The 22459-nt window shown below is 40.6% G+C and overlaps 1 protein-coding gene across 1 annotated transcript in view; it reads right to left on the bottom strand.

Annotated features, from left to right (window-relative positions):
- LOC138966018 (uncharacterized) overlaps positions 1 to 22420 on the bottom strand; it is a 41210-nt gene extending 18790 nt beyond the window's left edge. The window contains exons 1-8 of the mRNA XM_070338137.1: positions 22125 to 22420; positions 17299 to 19544; positions 16112 to 16238; positions 15136 to 15288; positions 14277 to 14388; positions 13703 to 13834; positions 12342 to 12446; positions 2927 to 3106 (exon numbers count right to left, since the gene is read on the bottom strand). Coding sequence (XP_070194238.1) covers positions 2927 to 3106; positions 12342 to 12446; positions 13703 to 13834; positions 14277 to 14388; positions 15136 to 15288; positions 16112 to 16238; positions 17299 to 19541 — 3052 coding nt within the window. The 5' untranslated portion in view covers positions 19542 to 19544; positions 22125 to 22420. The remainder of the gene's footprint in view (positions 1 to 2926; positions 3107 to 12341; positions 12447 to 13702; positions 13835 to 14276; positions 14389 to 15135; positions 15289 to 16111; positions 16239 to 17298; positions 19545 to 22124) is intronic.
- Positions 22421 to 22459: the final 39 nt, after the last annotated feature.

Below are 22459 nucleotides of genomic sequence, written 5' to 3'. Positions count from 1 at the left end.
CTCTCTCTCTCTCTCTCTCTCTCTCTCTCTCTCTCTCTCTCTCCTGTTTAGAATGCAGTGAACGTTTCGACATTTATAATTGTTACAAAACAGGTTTGGAAAAAGAGAAATACATTGAATTAATCGAAGATATTAAGTACAGAGTTGCTCTTACTCGTTTCCACGCAGGAGTATCCGAAATCAACGCTCACAAGTTTCGGTACGCACCAAACCAAACGACAAGAAACTGTCCTCTCTGTACAGCTGATAAAGAAGATGAACACCATGTTGTATTTTTATGTCCCTTTTATCAAGACCTTCGAGCAAAGTATTTGACAATCTCGAACTCTAAGACGCTGCAACTACAACTTGTGTATTTCTGTGGCAGTAATGAGGATAATTTGATGAACAGCTTCAGCAGATTTGTGTTCTTCATGTTACAGAAGAGACGAACCCTTAGAAATCAGGTTCGGTGACATGTCATCAGGGTCTTAATGTATTTGTTGAATTTTATGCGTGACTATAATTTATAACTGTGCAGATACTATTGCTGTTATTTTAACCACTATTGTAAGGGGCTGTGGCCTTAGACAATTAAAGATTTGTTCTTGTTCTTGTTCTGTTCTCTCTCTCTCTCTCTCTCTCTCTCTCTCTCTCTCTCTCTCTCTCTCTCTCTCTCTCTCTCTCTCTCTCTCATAATTTATTGATAGTGATACTAATAGTATTCCTTCTCCCCTCACGCTCTCTGTATCTCTCACGATCCCTCTTTCTCCCCCCCCCCCTCCTACCTCTCTCTCTTATCTTATAATACATTTCTCTCCTCTATCAATAAATTTAGAATACGATATTATCTCTCTGTGCCTCTCTCTCTTACTGTCGTTGCGCGCGCACGCTTATTATGAGGCCGTAAGGGAGGTAGAGGTAGGGGGGGGGGGGGGGGGGAGAGGGAACGTGAGCTAGAGACGGAAAAAGTGAGGAGAGAATACTATAAATATATATTATGTAATAGAGAGAGAGAGAGCGAGAGAGATATAAAAGAAAGAGAGAGAAAGGGAGAGATAGAGAGAGAGAGAAAGGGAGAGAGCGAGAGAGAGAGAGAGAGAGAAAGGGAGAGAGAGAGAGAGAGAGAGAGGGAGAGAAAGAGAGAATATGTAAAGCGCTTAGAGAACGTCAAGCGCTATATAAATCTCCCATATAAATAAATAAAGGAGTGAGAGAATACTATAAATATATTATGGAAAAGAGAGAGAGAGAGAGAGAGAGAGAGAGAGAGAGAGAGAGAGAGAGAGAGAGATAGAGACTGACACAGTTTAATTGAATATGGGCCTACAGCCCCTTTCAATGGGGGGTACACATAAATCACAGGAAAAAAATAGAAAACATGATATTTAAACGTATGCAAAATACACAGTGGTTTGTTCCAAGCTTTCCTCTATCAATAATCTAGCACATCAATGCTGCCTAATATATACATACAACCGAGAGAGAGAGAGAGAGAGAGAGAGAGAGAGAGAGAGAGAGAGAGAGAGAGAGAGAGAGAGAGAGAGAGAGATGTCTAATAAAGTTTGTTTTTAGGCCTGTATAATGTTTACTATTCACTTCACTATTGGTCATTCTTTGTAAAAGATTGTTTCTACTCAGTTATTTACTGTCAATGATGCTTGAGACACAAGAGAACGATTGCTGTTATTTTTAAATCTGCAGTGAGAACTTTTAGGTTGTGTGTAAAAAGTTGGTTCTGTACGTATATTCCATACGTTAAGTACCTTTGAATCTCAAACCGCTACTACTTGACAAAATGATGAGCCTTATTTACAAAAATAGTTCAAACTGTCTGTCTATGGATGTCTGAATTGATTGTGCTGTCCCGATATATACAGGTCGAAATAATATGGCCACCAACATCTCTATGTCTGTGTAATAAAACCTTGGAACCGCAGGCGACGTTAAGTACCGCTATGTCCGTACGGAAAGCACTAAGTACCGCTATGTCCGTACAGAAAGCACTAAGTACCGTTGGTCAAAACACCCGACTACTCCCAATTAGGGCTAGGTTTCTACTCAGTTATTTGCTGTCAATGATGCTAGAAATACAAGAGAACGATTGCTGTTATTTTTAAATCTGCAGTGAGAATTTTTAGGTTGTGTGTAAAAAGTTGGTTCTGTACGTATATTTCATACGTTAAGTACCTTTGAAATTCAAACCGCTACTACTTGACAAAATGATGAGCCTTATTTACGAAAATAAAGGATCGTAGTTCAAACTAACATGCCTACATATAAACAGCATAAACAACACACAAAAGTATTATGTACATGGGTTTTAACATCGCAGGTACTTAGCGCGGTACCTAGTGCAGCCAAGGTCTATGCACGGTACCTAAGGCCCTCTCATACGGACATGCCGGTACTTAGCGTCAGCCTCGCACACACACACACACACACACACACATACACACACACATACACCACGACCCTCGTCTCGATTCCCCCCTCGATGTTAAAACATTTAGTCATAACTTGACTAAATGTAAAAAGACATATCTCTTCATGCTTTGTGCACTCAAATGCACACACACTGAGTTGAAGTAAAAAAAATCTCATCTGGTTTGGTCACTGGGCAATACTAATACAATAAAGGTGGAATTACACTCTGGGCACACATCCACACACACACACAAACTGATGTAATATGCACGCGTGCACACACACACACTTATATAATATGCTCAGACAGACACAGACGTCATATTCTCAGACACGCACACAGACAGGCACACACCCCCCCCCCCCCCACATACATTCCCCCCACACACACAGAGACAGACACACACAGAGACAGACACACACAGAGACAGACGCACCCCCCCACCCCCTACACACACAGACAGACAGACAGACACACACACACACCCCTCCCCCCCCCGTACACACACGATGTACAGACCTAGGACGTTCATGGTACACCAGCGGGGGTCCAGGTGGCGAAGGAGGGGGGCGAGACTGGCGCTGGGCTGGAAGCGACTGACCACGTCCTGTCGGCGCACCATCAGCACGGAGTCGCTGCACAGCTGTTCCATCATCGTCTCCTCCGACACAATCTCCAGAGGGTTCGTCAAGTACACACCTTCACATCAATCAAAAAGTCAGTATACATGTCAACACCTTCCAAAAAATTAAATAATGAATATGTACACACATTTAAACAGATTAAATAATAAACATAAGTGGCTGATTTAAGTAAAATGTCTGCATACAAACAGAAAACAGAAGATGATATAATACATATTAGTGGCTGCTTAAGTAAGATGTCTGCATAGCCATACAAACTGAAAACAGAAGATTAAATAATAAGTATTTGTGGCTGATTATAGTAAAATGTCTACATACACACTGAAAACAGAACATTAAATAATAAGTATTAGTGGCTGATTATATTAAGATGTCTGCATACACCCTGAAAACTGATGAAATAATTAATAAGTATTAGTGGCTGATTATAGTAAAATGTCTACATACACACTGAAAACAGAACATTAAATAATAAGTATTAGTGGCTGATTATATTAAGATGTCTGCATACACCCTGAAAACTGATGAAATAATTAATAAGTATTAGTGGCTGATTATAGTAAGATGTCTGCATACACCCTGAAAACTGATGAAATAATTAATAAGTATTAGTGGCTGATTATAGTAAGATGTCTGCATACAAACGGAAAACAGATTAAATAATTAATAAGTATTAGTACTTAGTACGTAGTTGATTGAAGTTAGATGTCAGCATACAAACTGAAGGAAAAAATCCACTGAAAAAAACCTGGAAATCGAGAGGATAAGCCATACATTTCCACAAAATTTGTTATAGAATTTGTGGGAGAATGCCTGGAAAACTGCAGCGTCTGTAAGGAATACCAAATTGTTGGACAGCAATATTCTTCTGAGATACCAGGAACAACATGAAGAAATGAACCCAAACCATGCCATTTCTTGGCAGGCAGACGGAGTGCAAACTTTTAGCAGAGCTCAGAGGATTTACTTCCCTTGTTTAATTGAGATGTCTGAGCTAAAGCAAAGATTTTATGAGCAACCTCTGTTAGTTCTTCCAGTCCAAGGGAGGTAAAAAGAAAAATTAAAAAAAACTTCTATTTTTTTTCTTTCTTGCAACACAGCTGAAAACACGCAAACTCTGTCACAATTATGATCCTCTCATACTCAACACCAAACAGCATCATGTATTAGGAGTAAACTCCTGCTGCTCAATCCTGTTATAAATGTTAAAGGCAGTAAACTTTTGCCAGTACCATAAGTAGCGTGGACCAAAATAAGAAAAGATAACTGTAATTCTCTGCCACAGAAATGACCAAAACGTTTGGTCAGTGGATCTCCTTTTAACAGGGTTGAGAATGCTGATACATGTAATAACGTTATGTGAGGTTAGATGTAAAAAAAAAACCACCCGTTCATCACAAACGAAAGTGGGAATGGCACGTTTCATGATATTGAGGATTGCAGTTTCCCCCTCACACACAATATTCCAAAATAATAAATAGTCAAACAGGGACCAAAAAACAGTTTGCACCAAGAGTTCAACTTTTTATCTATCCAAAACAGTAAAAAAAATTATATGAACATTCGTATTTCCAAGATGATTGGCGTTCCAAGACGCTATATCCTAAAACCCCCAAAACATGCTTTTACAACTTTAGTGCATAATAACTGCCCAAAGGTGCAGTTTAAAGCAACCATTGATAATAATTTTTAACATACTCCTTGAACCCATTAAGAACAAGAAGAGCAAACGCTCGATCGAGTCACTTTCGCAGTTCTGAATATTATATGAGGCATCAGATGGACAGGAAGAAATTGCTATTCACAACACAATACAGATGTAAATAATTTGATGTAAAGAATAATCCTATAAAGTTTGAATCAAATCCGATGAATAGTTTCAGAGATATGATATTTCAATTTTTTCCTTCAAGACATACCTGTGACCTTGAAAAAGGTCAAAGGTCACCAAAGCAGACGTCAAAGTGTAGAGGTCACTGGGAGTCACGTTCACATAAAATTTGAGCCCGGTCACTTTTATAGTTTCCGAGAAAAGCCCAACGTTAAGTTGTGTGTTGCCGAACAGAAAAGGCTAGTTATCTCCCTTGTTTTTCTGATAACGTTCGTAAAAGGCTACAGATGTAAATACTTTGATGTAAAGAATAATCCTACAAAGTTTCAATCACATCCGATGAACTTTGTCAAAGATATAAAATGTCTAATTTTTCCTTTGACGCTGACCTGTGACCTTGAAAAAGGTCAAAGGTCAACGAAACCATCGTTAAAGTGTAGAGGTCATTGGAGGTCACGACTAAACAAAATATGAGCCGGATCGCTTTGATAGTTTCCGAGAAAAGTCCAACGTTAAGGTGGTGTCTACGGACGGCCGGCCGGCCGGCCGGCCGGCCGGCCGGCCGGCCGGCCGGACAGACTAACACTGACCGATTACATAGAGTCACTTTTTCTCAAGTGACTCAAAAAATGGTTAACTTGCAAATAAAGGGACAGCATTGATCAGAACAATGGTAAGATAAAGGACGCTACTTATATTTTGTACATTTTTTATCTTTATCGTTTCCTGTAGACCTCAGAAGTTATAGCCAGCTTAAGAAATCATTCTAAAATCGAAAAACAAACATATATACATTTTGTACGCAGAGTAGATTGATATTTGACACAGTCACACAGACATACGTGGGCTATAGGGCAACCCTACCCCCTAAATTTGAAAACGGGGTCAATTTCTTAACTGCATGTATTCAGCAAAACAATCCATAAAAAAAAAAAATCACAAATAATGAACTTATGACTTTAGAAAAGCATTCAAAAATGCATATATACAACGCTTTTTCTTTGTTCCCAATTCAAGGGGGTGTGCTATTCTCAGGTAACACTGTGAACGCTCAAATGAGACTTGATCACATGTCAAAAAAAGTAATCCCCCCTGTTGTTCATGGTTGGTTGGTGGGATTTTTTTTATCTGAGCCATTGGCAAGCATGAAATGTCATCAACATTAGGAAAGACATAGTATCTCTCATTGTCTTTTGCGCGCAAACACTTCACACAAATCTCCTCTCGATCTGGCCCATCGGGGAAATGGGTTGACTTGGGGATGATCACCGCCCTGTATCTCTCCACCTTTCCATCCATGCTGACAAAGTCAGCGGTCACAAAGTCCCAAACTTGAATGTCTCTTTGTGGGACAAAGAACCTGGTTTTCACGACTGGCACCACATGGTTGGCTGACCACGCGGCATCCAGTGGCGTGTTGTGGGTAGACGTCCATTGGACATAAATTGGGAAGGACGTCGCTGGATCATCTGGTTTGCATACTTTGTTCATGTACAACATTTAGTCAAGCTGTCGAACTAACAGAATGAAACTGAACTCACTGCATTTTTACAGCAACAGCGTATACTCGTAGCATCGTCAGTTCACCGCTCGATGCAAAGGCAGTGACATTGACAAGAAGAGCGGGGTAGTAGTTGCGCTGAGAAGGATCGATAGCACGCTTTTCTATCTCTATTCTTTTTAACTTTCTGAGCGTGTTTTTAATCCAAACATATCACATCTATATGTTTTTGGAATCAGGAACCCACAAGGAATAAGATGAAATTGTTTTTAAATCGATTTCGGAAATTTTGTTTTAATAATAATTTTTATATTTTTAATTTTCAGAGCTTGTTTTTAATCCGAATATAACATATTTATATGTTTTTGGAATCAGAAAATGATGAAGAATAAGATGAATGTAAATTTGTATCGTTTTAAAAACAAATTTTTTTTTTTTACAATTTTCAGGTTTTCAATGACCAAAGTTATCAATTAATTTGTAAGCCACCAAATTGAAATGCAATACCGAAGTCCGACCTTCGTCAGAGATTGCTTGGCCAAAATTTCAATCAATTTGATTGAAAAATGAGGGTGTGACACTGCCGCCTCAACTTTTACAAAAAGCCGGATATGACGTCATCAAAGGTATTTATCGAAAAAAATAAAAAAAAATATCCGGGGATATCATTCCCAGGAACTCTCATGTCAAATGTCATAAAGATCGGTCCAGTAGTTTGGTCTGAATCGCTCTACACACACACACATACACACGCACAGACAGACACACACACATACACCACGACCCTCGTCTCGATTCCCCCTCTACGTTAAAACATTATTTTAGTTAAAACTTGACTAAATGTAAAAATAAAAAATAAAAAATAAAAAAATGGGATAGCGGCGAAACGGGATTGCGCCAAAATGGGATGCGATAGTAAGATGACGCTTGGCTTGTGAAATGTCGCCAAAATGGGACGGCGGCAAAACGGGATTGCACGTAAATGGGATATTGCGCGAATTATAAACGAAGGAGTAGACCCTAAGTTTCTCGTACGAGATGTTTACTGGGAGTAAATATTTGGGGAGTAAAAATTTAGTTCCTTGTGGAGTTCTTTTTTCGTACAAGATTTTTACTGGAAGTTTACTCCGGAGTCAATTTTTCGTGGAGTAAAAATTTCGTGTTACACCGGTTCATGACCGTTGTGGTAACGAGCGCACATTGCTGTCTCCATATTGTGTTCCTACGAATCGAAAGTATGATCGCCAAGCCCTTCTGTCATTGAAGGCAACGTTCGATATTTGCGTCTGTCAGCGTCGCCAACGTTCGACAGATTGTACTACTGTTACTCACAAACTTTCAATTTACACAATGAAATGCCAATAACATGCAAACACAACAATGGGAGACGAAGGGAAAACCTACTAGCGATTGAAATTATGCAAACGAACTCACAAATCCCTCACTTTCCGAATGCAAATGCTGCAAATCCGTATGCGCGCGTCGCTGTGCCGAACGTTGGGTTGCCGAACGTTGCTGACAGACGCAACAAAACTTGATCAAAAGGCACTAAAAACGATTAAATGTTTTACTTACTGGGTATCGCATTCCTCTTTTTCTTCCTGCAGACGATATGAAGCGGTTGAAACGTCGTTTCCGATGAAAGGCTCGGTTATTTCCGTTAAAAACGAAGTTTGCCGAACGTGTGATTCCGTCTACAGACACCGGTCGGATCACAACAAAAATGTTCATTCTTTGCGATTTTGTGATACTGTTGATGATACACCTGCTTTCCAGTGAAGAACATCAATAAAATGATGTTCACAAGCAAGAATAACAGACAAAAGCACGCGATGTGTAAAATTAGGCTTTGCTTTGCAAACAAAGCACGTGTTTTTTTTACTGACAGACACTTTCGGTGGCGATTGAAAATTTTTCCAGAAACGGTTTTATGCTCCCATTTGATATTTTTTCCCTATTTTATCTAGTCAGAGACTAACCTTGTGTATTAATTGAATTAATAACCCCATTATCATATGTTTTGTGTGATATTTCGTGTCTGCTTGAATCACACTTTGAGATGGGGTCATGTGACAGAAGGAAATGGTGTCTGTCAGGATTCACACGTTCGCTTCGAAAAACTCGCTCAAATAATTGCTCAAACACAAACATTTTAGCTTTTATTTATTTTTTTGTATTGCAAATACCATACTTACTCATGCCAAGCAGAAAAAATGATGAAAATCAACACAGTAAGCAAGTAATTTCAAGGCAAAGTTTACACACATCAAAGAGTCTGATTACCGTGAAACCTGCCGAATGTAGAAGTTAGAACTCAAAGGTGCACACGTTTCCTCATCCCAATGTGCTAAAAGAAAGTTGAAAAAACTGCAAATCGAACTTTTTGAAAATGTTTTAGTTTTCTAGATTGTGCATCATTTTGGTCCTCACAGTCAAGATGTATTTGAAGTCCCACGAGCTAAAACAGATACTAAGAATCAACATTTACGGAGGGGAACTGTTGCTGGGAAATCCATGAAAAAATAACCCTCAAATTGTCCATGTGCTTACTGGAATATTCGGAAGTTGTCGAGCTGTAAGGTGCATGATCTTGTTGGCATTCTGTGATTCCTGTATAATATGGAAAAAGAAAATTAACAATGCCAAACATCTTTGTCGTCTTCTGGGCCAGGGTTCAGTGTCGCCGCCACTTCCTGAACCACTAAGAAAGCTGTTCTTGTGAGCTTTGCAGACGACATTAGTAACTGCTTTGAGTGCCTTCCCTTGGATCAAACAACACGACGTCGTAAAATGTGCATGGAATGCAGCATGCACGCACAGGCACTTGACACGGCGGTTGGTGGGGTCATTGTTACGGGTGTGCTATCCTGTCTGATACAACTACACCACAAAATCAGTTAGCTCATCTGTTACAAGCATGAGCAACAAGAAGGGCAAAGCCCATACGATTCACATGCTTGACCTTGACCTTTACATGACCTTGACCTTCAGCTAAACCTAGCAATGACATCATACACTAAGAACTGCTTTACACATTTTTCCTACCAAAATACATGTGACCTTGACCCAAGGTCAAGGTCATCCAAGGTCATGCAACACAAAGCTGTTAATTCAAGACATAGGAAGTACAATGGTGCTTATTGGGCGGGGATATAGCTCAGTTGGTAGCGCGCTGGATTTGTATTCAGTTGGCCGCTGTCAGCGTGAGTTCGATCCCAGGTTCGGCGGAAATTTATTTCACAGAGTCAACTTTGTGTGCAGACTCTCTTCGGTGTTCGAACCACCCCCCGTGTATACTACATTGGGTGTGCACGTTAAAGATCCCACGATTGACAAAAGGGTCTTTCCTGGCAAAATTGCTTAGGCACAGTTAATAATTGTCTACCATACCCGTGTGACTTGGAATAAGGCCGTGAAAAGTAAATATGCGCCGACATGGCTGCAATCTACTGGCCGTATAAAATTTCATCTCACACGGCATCACTACAGAGCGCCTAGAACTGTACCCACGGAATATGCGCGATATAAGCCTCATTGATTGATTGATTGATTGATATTGGCTCTTTCTACCATGAGATATGGTCACTTTTAGTGGTTCACTACAGACAGGCATGAAAACTGAAAAAATACAAAAATACTGAAAACAAAATTTGAAGGCGCGTAGCTCCAAGTTTCGCAGGCGCGTAGCACCAAGTTTCGCAGGCGCGAAGCGCCAAGACTTCTAGGGGGGTCCGGGGGCATGCCCCCCCCCCAATTTTTTTTTTCAAGGGTGCAATTTGGTGCAATCTGGGGCTATCTGAGCCTTAAAATTGGATTCAAACATGGCCCCAAAACTATTTTACTATAACTATGACTAGGAAAAAAAAAAAAATTTAAAAAAAAATTTAAAAAAAGGAAAAATACGGAAAATAAACAAAAATACGGTTTATTTTTTTCAAAAATACGGAAAATACGGAGAATGTTCATGCCTGTACAGACCTGTTTACCCCCATAAGTGTTTTGGAGTAATGCTCAGCCCCAAAAATAGTAATCCTGGCACAAAAATAGTAATCATCCAGCATTCGTCGCCAATTACAACGCACATGACAACTGTGTCTGCGAAACGCAATCATGCACATATATCCATCATTCACAAACAAAACACATCAGTCAGTTTTTGTAGTCATCATAATTTCAAAGAAGATCACATCAAAAGCACATGCATCACTGATTCTTTTTCTTTTGCTCGTAGTAGGCCTTTTTCAGTGTGTCAAGCGCTTCTCTACTGTACTTGCGCTTGCCGAATGAGTGAGGGCGAGACTTCACCACTAGAATAAGGCTCTCCAGCGTCTCATCAGACAGACATGATCTCTGGTCAGTCCTGTGCTTTTTCACCCCATTTTGCCATTGAAAAAAACAATGACAAACATGTGAATTGATTAAAAAAAAAAACATTTTTTTTTTTAACATTTTTTTAATTTATCAAAATCGTAGTCTTGACACGGATAGCGGAATGGCGTATTTTTTGCAGAAAATCGTAATAAATTACGCCAAAATCGTAAGAGTAAACAGGTCTCACATTTCATAAGGGTCAAAGTGACCTTGACCTTGATCATATGTGACCAAATGTGTCTCATGATGAAAGCATAACATGTGCCACACATAATTTTTAAGTTTGAAACAGTTATCTTCCATAGTTCAGGGTCAAGGTCACTTCAAAATATGTATACAATCCAACTTTGAAGAGCTCCTGTGACCTTGACCTTGAAGCAAGGTAAACCAAACTGGTATCAAAAGATGGGGCTTACTTTGCCCCATATATCATATATAGGTGAGGTATTCAATCTCAAAAACTTCAGAGAAAATGTGAAAAATGTGAAAAATAGCTGTTTTTTAAACAACATTTATGGCCCCTGCGACCTTGACCTTGAAGCAAGGTCAAGATGCTATGTATGTTTTTTGGGGCCTTGTCATCATACACCATCTTGCCAAATTTGGTACTGATAGACTGAATAGTGTCCAAGAAATATCCACGTTAAAGTTTTCCGGACGGCCGGACAGACGGGGGGGACGGACGGACGGACGGACGACTCGGGTGAGTACATAGACTCACTTTTGCTTCGCATGTGAGTCAAAAACAGAAACATGTAAAAATAACACCTGGCTGTTTATCGGAATAGCTCGTTTGTCATGGATGGAGTGCACATAATAGACATGCATACTAAAAACCTTTTTATTTTCACCATCCTCGACTTTTTTTTAACAGTGTTATTCCTTTTTATGTAACTAAACCTCTTCCGTAAATTTTGTCTTAAATATTTCATCCCATATTTTGAACACTTTTACTTTAGTGACAATGCTCTTCACTTTTTCTCTCAAAAATCATGTCCAAGTGGTGTTTGTACCCTACCCATATAAAAACGTCCCCAAAAAAACATTACCGCTTGGACTGCTCCAAATTCTGTATTATACGTCTTCTAAGAGACCAAATATATCATCTCTGCATTTGCATCATAAACTTTAACTTGATAACAAAATAAACTTATTATTTATTCTCTCTCTCTCTCTCTCTCTCTCTCTCTCTCTCTCTCTCTCTCTCTCTCTCTCTCTCTCTCTCTCTCTCTCTCTCTCTCTTTCTCTTTCTCTCTTTCAACTTCAGGCCCTTCAAGCGTTATTATTCTGATTTGTTTCTTTTTGGTTTCATTTTTCATTGCTCATTTTTCTTTTTGATTTATCTCCCTTTCCCCCTTCTTTTGCACTGGGAGGACATCATCGCCATCTTCTCTGATAAGTCGTTTTCATATTTGTATTGTTGTTTTCATTTTTTTAACCTGTTGAAGACCTTTAGGTCGAAACGTTGTTCATTGTCATTTGTTTGTATATTTTGTTGCGAGTCCAGTATATTCTCTTTGATAACAAAATTGGTTTACCCACGCTACCTTTAGGATTAGGGGCGGTGTTTAATTTCAGAAGACTTACCTCTGGGTCCCACACCGTACACCATCTGGTGGTGCCAAGCGTCTGGAATCTGTTGATGCTGTTTGACGCCTTGCTGAAGGTTCAATGTCGCAATGGGTACAGCGCCTGAAGAAGAAAAGAGAAACTTTTTGCTTACTTTTGGTCTGCACAGAAGCATTACAGAGACTTTTAAGCTAATAAGGAAATAAGAACAGTTTTGGTTATAAGAGACAATCAGTGATGAAGTTATGGTGGCTACTGCCGTTTTTTCAATCAATGTTTCAAGAAACATAAACCAAACTGGGATCCATTACAACTCTATACATATCAATTCTCTAAAGACAGAGACAAACTCCCTCAAAATAACAAAAAACAAAAACAAAAACTTTATTCTCTACCCCCCAGCGGTTACAGAAGTAGAGTGCAACCCCCCTTTTAAGACCTTCAAAAATCTCCAAAAGTCAGGTCTTAGAAGGCAGGAAGTCTTAACATGTAGGTACATTTATCCATGTTATCGACAAAAAATCTGAAAAACTAGGGTCATTAAAAAATAAACAAGAAGGGCAAAGCCCATACGACTCACATGCTTGACCGTTACATGACCTTGACCTTCAGCTAAACCTAGCAATGACATCATACACTAAGAACTGCTTTACACATTTTTCCTACCAAAATACATGTGACCTTGACCCAAGGTCAAGGTCATCCAAGGTCATGCAACACAAAGCTGTTAATTCAAGACATAGGAAGTACAATGGTGCTTATTGGCTCTTTCTACCATGAGATATGGTCACTTTTAGTGGTTCACTACCTTATTTTGGTCACATTTCATAAGGGTCAAAGTGACCTTGACCTTGATCATATGTGACCAAATGTGTCTCATGATGAAAGCATAACATGTGCCCCACATAATTTTTAAGTTTGAAACAGTTATCTTCCATAGTTCAGGGTCAAGGTCACTTCAAAATATGTATACAATCCAACTTTGAAGAGCTCCTGTGACCTTGACGCAAGGTAATAAACCAAACTGGTATCAAAAGATGGGGCTTACTTTGCCCTATATCATATATAGGTGAGGTATTCAATCTCAAAAACTTCAGAGAAAATGGGAAAAATGTGAAAAATAGCTGTTTTTTAGACAACATTTATGGCCCCTGCGACCTTGACCTTGCCAAATTTGGTACTGATAGACTGAATAGTGTCCAAGAAATATCCAACGTTAAAGTTTTCCGGACGGACGCCGGGACGGACGGACGGACAGACGACTCGGGTGAGTACATAGACTCACTTTTGCTTCGCATTCGAGTCAAAAAAGTGGGGGGGGGGGGACGACTAACAAAAAAGGGAGTCCTAAAAAGGGTTTTTTCACTGTATTAACTTACCTCGTTTCATCCATTGTGAAAGCCACGTCAGGAGCTGAACATTGCGAGGCGGCCACAGCTGAAAGAACCGACCACGGATCTCTCCTTTCGTCAGGCGTTCCACACCCGACAGCAAGTCCTCAGCCGTTGTGCCTGAGAAAAAGAGTACACATGCTCACTTGAGAGGCTGTCACACTCACAAAATCAAAATCTTCAACTGACGATCCAGTGTAAAACTGCTAAAAATAAAGACAAATAGTGAATTAAAAATAATGAAGAAGAGACAATTTACATTTTCAGAAATGCATTGCAAATTGCATGTTTACTTGCTTTTCAAAACAAACCCTGAAAGAGAAATTTCAGAAGATAACAGAGAAAAACTCAAATATTTTAGAACGTGTAGATAAATTGTATCCACAAAGTCTTACTTTTTTCAAATATTTCTTAACTTATTCCAAGTATATTGCACATGGCCTTGTGTCTTGTCTCCTTACATAATTCTGAACAATCAAACGATAAAATAACACAAGCTGAATGAAACCCCTAAAAAGTGACTTTTGTGCCAATCCATGATTACCGAACAGTGAAAAAGTACCTGCGACAGCCCTGGATGCCAGATACTCTGCCACAGATGCCTTCTCCTTCCTCATGTTGACCTGTATGGTGTTGCACACGTCCTCTTTCTCTGCCACCAGTTCAAACGCTTTCTGCAATTTGCAAAAAACAACACACTTCACTTTTACGTAAATAAAGATCAAGATGTCCTAAGCGAACTCATCTGTAACCACATGGATAAATTCTGAGTGTTCAAAAAATGTTGTTCAAGTACTTTTATATTTCACTTTTTTTCATTACTGCACTGAAAGACTGACTGTGAAATTTGGATTTTTTGTATCGATCACTCACTCGGTCCAAATGTAAAAACTCAAGCACAATAAAACACCTATCGAAGATAAAAGAAAAGAAGACAAACAAGAAAAACAAACAAGAAATACAGTCGAATCTGTCCACAATGACGATCCAAGAGACCAACCAACAGCGGTTGTTAGAAACAGGTAGGGGCAGGTGAAAATATAGCAACAACATCAGCGGGGATCTTAATAGGTGGTTGTAAGGCAAAAAAAAAAAATACTCTGTTTACGGTAACCCGACCGACCCTATTTTTTTCGCGCGACCCTAGACTTTTTTTTGGCATTTGGGTGGAAAAAAAAAAAAAAAAAAAAAAAAATCTTGGTTTTTTTGCAAAATAACGTAAAAATATGTTTTTTTGGAAAAACAAAAAAAACAACAAAAAAAACAAAAATCCTGACCTACCGACCCTATTTTTTGGGCCTATGTTACCGTAAACAGACCTTTTTTTTTTGGCCTAATGAGCATGTGGTCGTTAATAAGAGGTGGTCGCCGGGGCAGGTTCAACTGTAACAACCTGTATGCATGCAGGCACTGGGACTTACCAAGAGATTGAGCACAGCAGTCTGTCCACAAGCAGACATCCCGATCTGTTTGACTTGCAGCAGGTAGGCCTCATACTCGCTCCAGATCATGATGCGTTCCACCGATGGCAAGGAATACATGCCATTTTCAATGGGCCGGCAAACTATCCGTTTCTGTGAGAAAAAGCACACATGTATGAGTTTAACACGAATTTCATGGACCTTTATATTTAATGTTGTTTTCATTATAACACTAACAGAATAAATTAGGACTGTTAATGAGAAATGGGAACAGGGCTCCCCACAGATCCTCTACCATAAGGGATCCCGGACCAGACCTGCTAACCCTTGTGAAACTGCAAGTGTAGCAATTAACATTTGTTTGGAGTTTTCAGCGTAGCAAATGGTGTTTTAGTATAGTGTAGCATTGTCTTCTTCTTCAGCGTTGCAGAATTTTCTGGTTACGTGTGAGCTCGTTTGCCCATTTGGGTTCCCCACACTATACTCTGAGAGCATAGTCAGCTCACTCCGCTTTCGTTGAGTAGGCATGCTGGGTATTTTCGTGTTTCCATAACACACCCAACTTCAACTCCGACATGGATTACAGGATCTTTTCCGTGCGCACTTGATCTTGAATGTGTTTGCGTGTACACACGAAGGGGGTTAAGTCACTAGCACAGTAGCAGGTCTGCACATAAGTTGACCTGGGAGATCGGAAAAATCTCCACTCTTAACCCACCAGGCGGCAGCGACAGGGATTCGAACTCACGACCTCCCGATTAGGAGGCCGACGTCTTACCACCATGCCACTGCGCCCGTCGTAGCATTGTCTGAAATGTATTCACGCATCCACATTTAGGCTATTTCGCGCAAGAATATATATATACTGTACACAAAACATTTTTTTCGATGAGTTAAAGCAAAAACCATATTACATTTGTATCCTTTGCATCCACAGAAACACTGAGACAGACATGATAAACACAAGCGTACAAACCTTTTTGCCATCCTTGCCTCCCTTGGTGGTTGGTTGGTGGAGAGAGTTATGTGCCATGCAGCAATCAGCAGAAGGACAAAGACGGTATCCATAGCTCTCATCATACACAGGCTCTGACACACCAGACCTACAGTCAAGAAATAACATATTTCTGAATAAATATCATAAAAGATTCACAGTGTTTTCCTCACTGGATAAAACCTAACAAAAGTAACATGTTGCATGAACTCTCTTTGATTATTTGCAGTCAAGGGAAACATAATTTTTTTTTTTAATAAATTAAGTAGATTTATATAAAAAAAAAAATATAAAAAAAAAACACAACTAAAGGTAAACAGAAAATGGCCTCTCAATTCTGCGACTTATCACTAGTAGTAGTACTAGTAGCAGTGTCACTTAGACCCAGATACAGGGTTTCATCTACTAGTGCGCCCTGCGCCATTGGCACATTACATCTGAAAATGTCCCATCACAATTCCCTTCAGTGCATCAAAGGGCGCATTGAGATTACGTACCACTGCGCCACCAATTGTACACTTTACATAAGATTACACACACACACACACATACAGAGATAACACAATATAGCGGCTAATTTTCAAATGGCACCATATTGCACCATTTTGCATCTTTGGTCAAAAACGCAAACATGCATCTTTGACGCTTCTTGCCTTTGTCAATGTCCCATCCGAATTTAGTTGAGGGGGACAAATGTCCCATTGCCTTTTTCTCCCAGGCGAAACCCTGCTAATAGCTTAGAAGAATGTGATTGTTACACTGACAGTAACAATGAAATGAAGAGTTTAAATAATGCAGTGCTGTGCCTAAACCTATGAAGCCTTTAGTGTAACTGTAAAGTTCTGTACGAATGCAAGCAATACTACTACTCATGATTCATACTACACTTACTTTGATAATTGCGACAAAGTACACACATAAGATTATAAGTACAGTGCATCACAATCACTGCAAGTACCCATGTGTGTTTGGTGAACTCACACAAGTTATGAAATATGTTATTTTCCATACTGTACTAAACTTGTACTCTCAACAATAACAGAAGGGTTCTACTTCTAGTAACTCTACCTCTGTTTCTTTAATAATCTCTACACAAGACTTCTGATGTACTGATCAGTAATTTTCATTTGGTAACACTCAATGAAACAATAATAATCATAAAAGCTCACTCTGAGTTGGCCCTCCACGGAGCATCCCCAAAAGGACTTTTGTAGTCGGGTCGTCTAAAGGACTCCACGTTAGGTCCCAGAGTCCCTAACGTGGCCTGGTCTTGGAGGGACACCCTGTCGCCAGCCCTCTCATACATGATACCAGGGGCAGGGGCCACAGGGCAAGGGTACATGACGTTGTTGTCGTCGCACTTTCCTGGGCCCGCACCCGACCCGCAGTCCCCATCCCTTCCTTCCTCCACCATGGGGAACTTGTCAAACACTTTCTGCTGGCGGTTGCTCTCGTCGTTGAAGTTGGAGGGGGCCACGTCATCCAGGCCATTGGCCATGGCCTCTCCGGAGCGGGAGGCGGGGTGGAGGCGACTCAGGTTGTTGACAGGAGGGGGAGGGGCACAGGCTCCACCCGCTTCCCCTTCCAACGGGGAGTCTGAGGGAAGGTGAGGGTGGGGGCAGTGGCGGGCAGCGCTGTGACCAGCCAGAAAAGCGTGGGGCACACAGCTGGGCATGGGCCACTGGTTCTCCTGCAGGCAGCAGGCGCGATCAAAGTGGAAACACATCGTCAGGTCCCCGCCTGCACCAAACTGGGGCTCTCCCACTCTGCTGTGCTCGTTGTGGGAAGGAGCCACAAGCGCCTCGGCCACACCCGCACCCTCTGACGACGTGACTGGAACCTCTTGGCACATCTTGTTGTCCGCTGGCGCTCCTTCACTCAACTCATCCTCGTTTTCGCTCTCGCTGCTGTTCCAGAAAACGCCTTCAGAGCTGGACAAGTCCCGAGGCAGCAGAAAATTGTCAAAGCCTCCATCATGACTTGGACTAGAATAGGAAGTTCTGACAGTAGCACCATCCCTTAGAGGCTGAAGACCTGATGGTGAGTCTTGGTTGTGGTTCAGCTCCTTGTCTGATCCACCCGACAAATCATTTTCTAACTGGGAAGACACATGTTCCGGCCTGTTAGGATACGGCGCTATTGCCTGTTCTGCCAGGTCACCATTTACAGAAGATAACGAAGCAGAGTCAGCAGAACTGGAGAGAAGCTGGCGAGATGAGGCAGGCAAGTCTGCATCAATAAAGTCTCCATTGTCCTCCTCAGCATGGCTCTCGTTTCGCCGTCCCACAGCACCACGCCTATACAAGCCATCCTCCGAATCACTAGAATTGCAGCCACGATAGGGGAAGTAACGCCGCTGGCCCCCATTTCTATGGTGATGTAAGAGAGGAGAACCATGCAACGCGTGTCCATTGGGAAAGTTTGACCTTTCATTACCACCGTCTTCTGGTGAGGGAATACTGGTGTCTTCGGTGTAGACAAGATTTTCATCAACTAAAACGTTTCTGTCAAAATCACAGACTGCTCCTTCATCGACTAAGTCATCGTCCCTTCTGAGCGCCACTGGCTGGTTGAACCCTCCCTGATCACGCTGAGGGACAGGGGGAGACATCTCTCCATTGCACTGACCTGCATTTCTCGGCCTTCCACCCATGTGAGAACAGTCCACCACATTGGGTCGCACCACGGAAATCCCGCCTTGAAACTTGGCGCCCTCTTCCTCAGAATCAGACAGCGCTGCGCTGTGGTGTCGATCGTCTCTGCGCAAGCGTCTTCTCAGTTTCTTAGGCCTGGTGCCTTTGTGACACTGATGTGACTGGCCCATGGCCGACCCAATGTCAGGCGCAGCAAGGTCAAAGTTATCATCAGTGCTTAGATCATGAGAAAACCCACCACCACCATTCACTACTCGACTTGAACCTGACAGAAAATTTGTTTGTGAGGTGACTAGGCTGGGATTATGCGAGAACACAGACACCAAACCATTCAGATGCATCCCAGACCTGTCATGGCTGCAACTGGCCCCAGCCTCGTTCTTTGAGTGAAAAACACTGGCTGCAGCAGTAGGGTTACCTTGTGTCACAACAGCCTGTAGTGATGAACTGTTCCTCTCGTACCTTTTGTTCAGACAGTCTGGAACATGGGTGCTCCTGATTGCTGGCGAGGACAAACAGCCATTTAAGTGGCTGTCGGTCGTCACTTGGGAATGGGATGACGCTTGCATCACACTGGTCCTTGTGACAATGTTTGTCGTGCCGTCATCTCTGTTTGCGGGAAGGCTACTGCTCTGAGTCTCGATGCTTTCTTCGGCCCCACTGCTGTCTCTTGCTGCTGTGGTAGCTGTTGGGTTTGTAATGTCATCTTGATCTTCCTCGCCGCTTTCACTCTTGACTGGACCATTATCAGCCATCATGTCCTGGAAAATACACATCAAAGATCACTTGCACTGCATTATTATTTACAAAATAAATGTGACAAAAATGTCACAGACTCATAAATGTATTTATTCCAAAGAGAATATTATAACTACAAGGATGAAAAGTTGAATACCAAGCACAGATACTGAGATAGAACTTAGATAAGATAAGGAAATTAGGTTTATTCTTTCTAATTCAATCGTAGTACCTAGTAGTACTAGTAGTAGTCTAGTACTACAAGTACTAGTACAGTAGTACTAGTAGTTGAATGTAAACACTACCAAGTAGTACATTCATTGAAAAGAGGCACTCCGTCTGGTGATGTCAATCTCCAGGTAAGCAGAAATCATACTGATTAATTGAAGGGGGATGGGAAGGCTGTGTTGTGTAGGATGTGCATTCAAGGTTCGGAGAATGCATGTGTAGAGAGCAGTGGGTGAATTCATAACGTTCTATTAGTTACGTAGTAAGTAACATACGCAAACATTTATAGTTTGCTGTATGACATTTATCTATAAATATATGTCGTTCTGCGTCGGACATTGGTCATACTCATAGTCCGATTAACTGCCTCACATATCCGATTCATAAGGTCAGGTGTCTGTCTTTTCTTTCTTTCTTTATTTGGTGTTTAACGTCGTTTTCAACCATGAAGGTTATATCGCGACGGGGAAAGGGGGGAGATGGGATAGAATCTTTACAAAAATTGACTATATTCTATACAAGAAACACTTAACAAGGGTAAAAAGAGAAACAGAATCCGTTAGTCGCCTATTACGACATGCTGGGAGCATCAGGTAAATTCTTCCCCCTAACCCGCGGGGGGTCAGATGTCTATTCTTTGTAGAGGACAGGCTCAGTCAAATTAAATTTAGCTTGTGTCGGTCAAAACGCTTTCACTGCATTCATTGATGATTCAATTTAAACCGCAGAGCTGGGCCTGCCAGAATTTTGCAGCTATGTACTCAAGATCACAACACTAGGTGACCCTTTTTTTGTTTGGCAACATATTTAAACCACAACACAAACATCAGACACAGCAACAGGCTCAGCAACTGTTCCAGAGAATCGGTAACTGAAATTCTGTTTCATGCAGTCACTTTATGTAGCCCACTGGCATGGAATCAGCCCCTTTAGTCTCACTCTCAGGTAATGAAGTATGGAGTAATTACTTGCCCTAAACATCAGTGGTTTTGGGTACACTGAGTCCTTTTAACAGTTAGCGTGTGGAACAAACTCACTTGAAATAGTTTGTTGTACATTTCAAGCAGTCATGAATTCATTGGTGAAGTGATATTTTTCTCATCAACTGCTCAAGGGAGGTAACTGTGTAATGTCATTGTCATTAGTATGTCTGACCCTTGTTTTAATACTTTTATTCAACCTAGTAAAAAAAAATGTAATGTTTCAAAAATTCAAATGAAAAAATTCAAGTGCTCTTTAGTCAAAAGAAAAAAGTATGTTTAAATTACAAACACACACACAAAAAATATATAGGGAGAGAGAGAAAGAGATGCTAACAGTAAAAGTGGAACCAGCCAAATTGTGTATTACTACTATTACAGTATTAGTCAAAGTCAAAATGAAGAGTTGCCAAGTATTCCCAAATCATTTTCCTCAGCTCCTTACCTAGTCTACTAGTTCTTCTTTATTTTTAAACCTAGCTGATGTAACAAAGTAAACAAACATTTTGTACAGTTAAAAAAAAAAAGAAGAAGACAAGAGAGAACAGTTAATAGCAGACACTGATGTCTATGACCACTGTTGGTGATTCAAAATGTCCAATTGAAAACCGTAAAGCCAGTCAAAAAACTCAAATTTATGTCTTATACATGTTGATGAGATCAGGAAATTTGTCCCATTCAGATTCACAAAAATGTGTACAATTTACAAACACTCCTGTTACACTTACAGTGTTATAATTAAGAGACATTTTTTAACTGTCAGTCACCATCCAGTGTATGGAATGTGGTCAGGCCCAAAAGAGAGAGTGGTACTTGAAAATGTATGGCACACTATACATGTAGTACAAAAGTTTAAAAAAAAAACAACTCAAAAATTGAACTTGAAGTTCAACAGACAGAGTAACAAAAACAGAAACAGTAAAGGCAAACTTTAACAGACAAATGCACGCATGACGCAAATATACATGTATATCTTAATACACAATGACCACTATGTATATATACAGCACTTAAAGTGTGTCTTTTTCGGAATGAAAAACAACAGAATAAAGCTTAATAATCTAGCTACCACTACCAGTACCATACTGCTTGTTTACGTCTCCCACTCGTGGCATATCTTCAATCATTTCGACTGGATCTACTGGTGCCCCAGTAGAGCTGGATTTTTTTCGGTTTGGTTGAAATTGGTATTAAAAGGTCATGTGCAAATAAATGTCTTTGAGTAACACCAATAGCGTAACAATGACAGTGACACTGTCACGGTGACAGACACTGACTCAGTGACTGAGACATCAATTTTCGCTTATAAAAGTATAGTAGTAGTACATCACTGACATTTTGTCACATTCCACTGTCGTCACATTGAGAAACAAAGCAAAAGCATTCAAGGCTTACCAAGTTAATTTACAACCACCACTCCCACAACTGGGAGCTTAACGCACTAAAGTGGATCTGATTTTCACATTTTCCCCAACAACTTTGGTTTCTGAAGGAAGACGTACTTCCGCCATTTCGGTATCCCATGATACCTTACAAAATTTGTTAGAGCGGAACACTAACGACTTAGAAATTAAATAATTTCTTTAGAACTGCTTCAAATACCCAGAAAGAAAAAAGGATATCTCGGTGCCAGTCAAACATATTTTTGTATTTTAACACACAGCACAAGGGGGGGAAATCAAGAACACAATACTTCACTTGATAAAGGGAAGCTACTCTTTGCGTCTAAA

The sequence above is a fragment of the Littorina saxatilis genome, linkage group LG1, assembly GCF_037325665.1.
Source record: "Littorina saxatilis isolate snail1 linkage group LG1, US_GU_Lsax_2.0, whole genome shotgun sequence".
Taxonomy (NCBI): domain Eukaryota; kingdom Metazoa; phylum Mollusca; class Gastropoda; order Littorinimorpha; family Littorinidae; genus Littorina; species Littorina saxatilis.
The sequence above is the reverse complement of the archived record's forward strand: the minus strand, read 5'-3'. Positions and strand labels throughout refer to the sequence as shown.